The following is a 7,656-nucleotide window of genomic DNA, read 5'->3' on the forward strand; positions in this document are numbered from 1 at the left end:
CCACCCTAGAAATACAGAATCCTTCTCCAGGACCTGGGAGCCCCAGCGCCCAGGCCCCACCTCCCTCAGACCCAGGGGTCCGGGCCCCAGCCCTCCAAGCCCTGAGGTCCCTCTGGGTGGGTCCGGGAAACCTTGCTGAGCCCTGTGTTCCTTCAGGCCCAGATGGGGGAACCCCGGACCGGGGCCCCCCTGGACGAGGGCAGCGGCTGGACGGGAAGTGAGGAAGGAAGTGAGGAGGGCACCGGTGGCAGCGAGGGGGCTGGGGGAGACGGGAGCCCAGACGCAGAGGGTGTCTGGAGCCCCGACATCGAGCAGAGCTTCCAGGAGGCCCTGGCCATCTACCCGCCCTGCGGCCGGCGGAAGATCATCTTATCTGATGAAGGCAAGATGTACGGTGAGTTCACCCTTCTCGTTTGCCCAATGATTAATAAAAAGGAATAACATTCATGAAGCTCTAAACAGTTTTTATATAAAAGCACACTGTATCCTCACAATGACTCAGATCGGAGCTGGCATCGCCATTTGCATAGACGGGGAAACCGAGGCCCAGGAAGGCGAAGTGATTTGCCCCAGGTCACAGAGCTAGTGTATGGTGGAGCTGAGGTTTGCACCCAAGCCATCTGGCTGGGAAGCCAGTAGTCATAGCTCCTCTCCCAGCTTTCTGTGGACCTCAGAGAACTCTTGCTTTTCTCTCCCTCCCCGGTGTCCTCTCCGTTGGGAAGTTCTCAGGTCTAACTCTGTTCCATCTTTGACTCTTCAGGTCGGAATGAATTGATTGCCCGCTACATCAAGCTGAGAACGGGGAAGACCCGCACTCGCAAACAGGTCTCAGGACTGACTTGTGGGCTTCTGTCTGGGATGGGCTAGTCTTCTCGGGGCCATCCTAGTATGGGCAGTTCAAGTTCAAGGAGGATCTGATTCCTGTGCTTTTGTCTGTCTTCTTGGAACCTCTGTTAATATACTCTGTGCCTGTTTTAGCCACAGTTCTCTTAGCAGTTGTGTTAGACCCAGAGTAAGACAGAGATCAAAAGATCCAAAGAGAAAAAGATCGGGAAGGGAAAAGAGACCCGGATTTGCTGGGTCTGGGGAGGGTCGGTGGTGTTACTGAGAAAAGAGTGGCCTTTAGGGACACATCTGTGTTTGTGTGCTCCTGAGACAGCTAGCATGCCCTGTGTGTGTGTCATCTTTCATGATCCAGCAGCTCTGTGGGACACTTGGAGGGAGGGAAGGGGTAGGGGATGCAAGGGGCAAGAGACCCTGGCCCGAATCTGCTTCGTCATCACTCCCTCCAGGTCTCTAGTCATATCCAGGTCTTGGCCCGAAGGAAATCGAGGGAAATCCAGTCCAAGCTCAAGGTAGGGACCAAAGCGAACACCCTGAGAGGGGAGTGGAGACCCAGAGATGAGAGAGGGACATGAACCCAGAGAGAGGGGACAGGGATCTAGAGAGGGAGAGCAACAGAGATCTGGGGAAAGAGGACAGAGAGACCCGGGGTGAGGGACAGAGGGACAGAGTCACATGGAAAGCTAGACATAATAGGGGAGCAGAAGACAGGAATGGAGATTTATCTTAGGGCGGGTGAGATGGACGGGCCGTCAAGCCTCTCCTCTGGCTACTGCCGTCTCCCCCTCCCTCTCCTCTACCCCTTCTGTCCCTCCTGTGGCTGTTCCTGGTGTCCTCCCCGCCTTTTCCCTCGTGTGCTGTGAGGATCTGCTCTTGGGTCTCCTGGTTCCTTGTCCCGTTTCCTGGTCCCCCTGTGGCCTGCCTGCTCTTTCTGTGCCTAGAGATCTTCATTTCCTTTTGGAGCTTTTGACATCCCTTCTTTTTCCTTTGTCTCTGAATTTCCTGTTTGCTCTTGGCCAGAGATCCTCATTTTCTGCCCCACCGAGTATGGGGTCTTTTCTGCCTCTTCTTTTGGATTTGGGGACCATCACTTCCTGTTCCTTTTTCGTGCCTGGAAGCCTCCCCTTCCTTTCTCTCTTGGTCTAAACCCCTTCCCTTCCGATGTTTTCTGGACCTCGATGTTCTCTCTCTGTCTGGTCCGGGCTAGGAAATATTCACCACCGATTCCCTCTGAGTCTGAAATTCTCATTTCCGGTTGCCTGCATCTCCGAGAACCTTCACTTCCGGCTCCTTATTGACCTAGAAATCCTCATTACTGTCTTTTATTTCCACTCTAGGTCTGGCCCCCTCTACTTCCTGTTGCATATTCATCCTTCATTCCCCCTTCCTCCCGTTGCTCAGCTCAGGATGGCAGGGCCGTAGGGGTTGGGAGCAGGAAGGTGGAGTGTCCAAGCCTCACTTCCTAAATCATGTTTTCTTTCCTCCTTTGGCACCCGACCCCCATGGACAGGCCCTGAATGTGGTAAGTCCCCCTGCCCATCCTCTCATGTGCTTCCCTTACCCCAGATGTTCCTGAGGAGACCAAGAGGAGCAGGCGGCAGTAGGGAGAGGGATTTGGACCCCCCCAACCCTTTGCTTTGACTCCCCAACTCTGCATCTCCCCACGTTTGCCCTGCCCTGGCGTCGTCCACCCTAGCTGTGTTGCCTGGCGCTCCCCATTAACACAGACCTCCAACTCTTCCTCCAGGACCAGGTTTCCAAGGACAAGGCTTTCCAGACAATGGCCACCATGTCCTCCGCCCAGCTCATCTCAGCACCTTCCCTGCAGGCCAAACTGGGTCCCACGGGTCCGCAGGTGGCCTGGGTTGTGGATCGTGGGGCTCAGGGCTGGAGGGGTGGGGGTGCAGTTTCAACAACAAACGGACTGGCTGACCCCCCTTCGTTTCTTCTCCAGGCCTCCGAGCTTTTCCAGTTTTGGTCAGGGGGCTCCGGGACCCCCTGGAATGTTCCAGAGTGAGTACTTTCTGTTCTGGCTCAGCACCTGCTCTCCCCTCTTCCCACCAAGAGGCCTTTCTCATCCCACCGTCCAGGTCCCAACTCCCTTGCGAACAAGATTCTGGAGCCAGACTATCTGTATGTGAAACGCAGGCAGGAGGGTGAGGCTGTAGTCCGGAGAGGAGGGCTGGGTCTGAGCTGGGATGGTGAGCCCAGGGGATGGGGCAGGGAAAGTCAGGACACGGGATGATGGGGCTGGGGCCGAGGAGTGAGGAGGCAGGGACAGTGCCCGGGGTGTGGCCGGTGGTAGCTTGGCGGGACTTCCCAGAGATGTGCAACCCGGGGGAGGAGTGGGTTTGGGGAAGAAATGAGAGCTGATGAATGTGAGGGGTCTGGAGGATATGCATGGGGATAATGGCCTTTCAGTGAGATGCGCTGGGCCCAAAGGCTCATGGGAGAGGTAGCCATAGGTCCAGAGGCTCCCAGGATGGATGAGTGGAGCCCCAGAGGCTCATGGGAAGGCTAGTCATCTGATAGAGGTGTTTCTTGAGCCTGAGCAGGGGTCCTTATCTCTCAGAGTCAAAAAGAAAATGAGCCCGGAGGTAGACAGGAGTGTCCTTTTCAGCCCTGAGAGCACCATGAGGGTGACAGAATATATTTCTAGCTTAGAAAAATAGAAATGGACCCCTGAGGCTCATGGGAAGTACAGTTTTCAGCCTAGGGAGGAGCCGGTGGACCCAGGCTGGGCATTGGTAAGGTATGTGGCCTCAAGATGGCCTCAGGGGTGTTGAGGGTGCTGCCGGAGAAAGTGACGTTACAGGCCGGGAGAGAAGAAAGTTCGTTGGGGAGGTGCTGCTGAATGGGGACACAGGAAGGGTCAGGACAAATCCCTAGAGCTGAAGGAACCGCCGGTTTGCAGGGGAGGGGGCTGAGCTGGAAGGAGCGGCGGCGGTTCAGCAGGCACTGCTCTGGTCACTTGGGTCCTGCCGTTTATGGAGCCGATAGTCAGATGGGGGAGGTGAATGTTAATTAAATCATCATGTGCACAGATACAGAATTGAAGAGTGGGTGACGTGGTGTGAAGAACCACAACAGGTTCTGGGATGAGGGAGAGCCTTCTGGGGGGGGGGCTTCTCTGAGGAGGTGACATTGAATGCTGAGTAGGACTTTGCAAGGTGAAGATTGGGGGTGGGGATAGTTTAGGCAGAGACAACAGCACATGCCGAGGCACTGAGGTGGGCAAGTCTGCCGAGTTTCTAGAACTGAGAGAAGGCCAGTATTAAGCCATTGGTCAGTCAGTTAAATGTTTTTTGAGTACCTACTGAGTTCCTGCTGCTCTGTTTGGATTGGGGATACAGCATTGAACAAGTTAGAACAAGCCCTGCCTTCGTGGCATTTATATACTTGGAGGGGGAGGAGACAGACAATAAACATGTAAACAAATCGATAAGCATTAATAAGAAAGGAATAAATGCAGGCAATAAAGCAGGATGTGTATACCTTCTTTAGACAGGGATCAGAAGGCCTCTCTGGGCAGCAGCCCTGATGGCAAGAGGTTAAGTCAGTGGGTAGGATACTCTGGAGTTTAGATTTCAGAATCGGAATGGCAAGTATTAGGTCAAGAGTCTTAGGAGTCAACGTCTGACAGTCCCTGGGGTTTGCGTCCTTCTGGTCTTGATCTTTGACCCTTGACCTCTTATTGACCTCTGACCCAAAGTCGGGTCTCTTTGACCTCTGACCTCTCCTTACCACCATTTCCTGGGCTACCCATAGGTCATTGGCCTCTAGACCTGTGCTGTCAAATGCTCCAGTCACTAGCTATGTGTGGGTATCGATATCTAAATTAATCCAAATCAAATGAAATAAAAAATTCAGTTCCTCAGGCATCCTACCCACATTCCTGCTCAGTAGCCACATGTAGCCAGTGGCTACAGTATTGGATCGCATAGATATAGAACATTTCCACCATCACAGAAAGTTCTACTGGACACACTGCTTTAGATTCTGTTATGCTGCCTTCCCACCTAAGTTTGGCCCTGTGTCCCATTTCTGAGCCGCTGGTCATTTTCTCCCCGCCCTCCCGACGCGTTAGCCTCTTCTTTCTCCAGATTTCCTCTTCTCGTGTTTTCTTTTCACCTCTTGGAACCTCGTTTCTGTTTCTCTTTCTGCCATTTCGTGAGAGGTCCCAAACTATTGTCAAGTCCGCAGGCTTGCGGCTGGGACTGACCTGGGTTCTAGTCCAGGCTTCGCCGCACCCAGCCGTGTGACCTTGGGCTGGTCACTTGACCCCTGGGGTTTCAACCGTGCAAACAGGAGAAAAGAGCCACAATCACAGCTACCTCCCAGGCTGTGAGGCTTTGATGAAAACGTGCACATAACGTACTAGCACAGGGGCCAACTTGTCCCGGCCCCTTAGTAAATGCTAGCTGGTACGATTAGCCTCTTTCCATCTTGCTGACCCTCAGCCTCCTTTCTTCCTCAGCGTGAAGCCATTCTCGCAGACACCATTCTCCTTGTCACTGACTCTCCCATCTACTGAACTCCCAGGTAAGAGTCTGCTCTCCTTGTCTCCCTTGTCTCCCATCTCTTTCGTCAACCCTGCCTTTCTTTTAACCTTCCATGAATTTGGGGACACGTTCTGAACTGATGTCCAGCTCTGAGGTAGGGTGTGTGGGGTATGGAAGGATGAGCGGCAGAATTTGCGGTCTGTAGCCAGAACACTGGGGTTGTGTTCTGCCATTTGCTAGCCTAAAGGACATTCGCTGGGAAGTGTATTAGTCAAAATGCTTTCAGCTGCAAGTGACAGAAACCCACATCAAGCTAGGTAATAGACAAGAAGGAATGTATCGGTTCAGGTAACTGATATTTCAGGAGTTAGGACTTCAGGCATGGCTGGATCCAGCGACTCAAGTGGTAGCTTCAGGACTAATTTGGTTCTGCCTTCCTCCGGTGGCTTCATTCCCAGTCAGGCCCTGCCCATCTGGCGGCAAAGATGGCTTCCAGAAGTCCATGCTGACGTGGTCCTACGAACTCACGTTGATGAAAAATTACTCTTAGTTTCCACAGATTCATCCATTAAGAATGCTCTTGGCCGCAAGTAACAGCATTCCCTACTTAAGAGTGCCTTAAATAATAAAGGCTTTAATGATTCCACGCAGCAAAAAGTCTGGAGGTGGGCTGCTTCTCTGCTGGCTCGGCAGCTCAGCAATATCAGGACTGGCATCTCTGTAGGTCCCTTGGCCTCTGTCTTACTGTGCCAAGATGGCTGTTGTGACTCCAGGCATCACATCCCAAGCAGGACTTGTCCAGAACCAAAAGCTTTCTCCTCCCAAAGTTCTGTCTTTTTCATTCAGGAAGAAACTCCTTCCCAGAAGCCCCCCAGCAGATTTCCCCTAACGTCTCATTGGCCAGGACTGTGTCACATGGCCACCTCTAGCTGCAAGGGAGGCTGGGAAAGTGAGTATTTAGCTTTTTCAGCTTCTAAGCGGAGGCAGGCAAGAGAATAGCGCTTGATATATTCAATAAATGTTAGCAATTTTTATTGTTTATTCTTCTCTGTCTTTAGGGTATGAACCCCCCCAAGCCCTCTCACCCCCTGCCGTGCCCCCACCTGCCCCATCACCCCCAGCCTGGCAGGCTCGGGCCCTGGGCACTGCCCGGTTGCAGCTGGTGGAATTTTCAGCCTTTGTGGAACCCCCTGATGCAGTCGACTCTGTGAGTACAATTTTGGGATCATCACTACAGGTGTTTTGGAATGTAGAGGGTTATAGGAAGTGAAAGTATAAAGCAGGAGTTCTCAAACTTTAGCATGCATCAGAATAATGTAGAGGACTTGTTAAAACACAGATTGCTGGGCCCTACCCTCAGAATTTCTGACCCTGTAGGTTTGGTGCGAGGCCTGATCATTTGAATATCTAACAAATTTCCAGGTGATGTTGATGCTGCTGGCCCGGGGACCACACTTCGAGAACTCTTAGCATAAAGGAACTGGAAGGTCATGGGGTCAGGGGTTGGGAAGGTCAGGGAAACTCCCCCAGGACATTGCTTATTCATTCATCAAACATTTCTAGGTGCCTGCTGTGCGCCAGGCTTTGCGGTGGATACCGGGAACTTTGAAAAGCAGATCTTGTTTCTAGGCTTGAGCTTTTCCTGGCCTAGGATGGAGACAGATGCCATATTAGTCATAGAGGGCTGACTGTTAAAAGAAAGAACCCCGACAGCCAGAGACTGAACGTCATAGAAGTTTCTCACTCATGCATCATTTCTCTGTGGGCGTTCAGCAGGAGCCTTCCGTACAGTCATTCGGAGAATCCAGGCTCCTTCCATTTTGCAGCCCTGCCATTTTCTAGGGCTTCAGTATCTGCTGCTGGATTGTCTGCATCTGGCTGGCAGATGGTGGAAGGCAGAGAGAGTCAGGTTTTATGATTCTGGCTTCGCAGTGGCAAACATCAGGCCAGCTCACTCCCCATTGGACAGAACTTAGTCATGTGATCACACCTAACTGCAGAGAAGCCTGGGAAATGTAGTTCAGCTGCGTGAAAAGGAACCAGGGTTCGTGAACTCATAGATTCCCATTGCTGTATAAAGTGGTCCTGGGAAAACCATCCCATCTCACTTGGAGCAAAAGCTGAAGTCCTTCCTTTGTCCACAGGGCTCTGCCCTTGTCACCTGTACCCTCAGCCTCGTTTGCTCTGGTCTGGCCACATGGGCCTCCACGTCCTTTCTCAAACACGCTGGGCCCGCTCCTGCTTCCGGACCTTTGCATCTACGGTTCTGCCACCTGGAATGTGCTTTCCCCAGATAATCTCCACTCACTCT

At 52.6% G+C, this 7,656-nt stretch overlaps 1 protein-coding gene across 5 annotated transcripts in view; it reads left to right on the forward strand.

Annotated features, from left to right (window-relative positions):
- Nucleotides 1-7,656, forward strand: part of TEAD2 (TEA domain transcription factor 2) — a 14,477-nt gene that overhangs the window by 1,699 nt on the left and 5,122 nt on the right. For all 5 annotated transcript variants that reach the window (XR_002776125.1, XM_011374555.2, XM_011374558.2 and 2 more), the window contains exons 2-9: nt 157-394; nt 761-825; nt 1,293-1,355; nt 2,354-2,365; nt 2,591-2,698; nt 2,798-2,856; nt 5,321-5,385; nt 6,404-6,552. Coding sequence is in view for 4 of the 5 variants with exons in the window: in XM_011374555.2 (XP_011372857.1) it covers nt 163-394; nt 761-825; nt 1,293-1,355; nt 2,354-2,365; nt 2,591-2,698; nt 2,798-2,856; nt 5,321-5,385; nt 6,404-6,552 (753 nt within the window). In the remaining variant the exon portion in view is untranslated. The remainder of the gene's footprint in view (nt 1-156; nt 395-760; nt 826-1,292; nt 1,356-2,353; nt 2,366-2,590; nt 2,699-2,797; nt 2,857-5,320; nt 5,386-6,403; nt 6,553-7,656) is intronic.

Source organism: Pteropus vampyrus, unplaced genomic scaffold (assembly GCF_000151845.1).
Source record: "Pteropus vampyrus isolate Shadow unplaced genomic scaffold, Pvam_2.0 Scaffold250, whole genome shotgun sequence".
Lineage (NCBI taxonomy): Eukaryota > Metazoa > Chordata > Mammalia > Chiroptera > Pteropodidae > Pteropus > Pteropus vampyrus.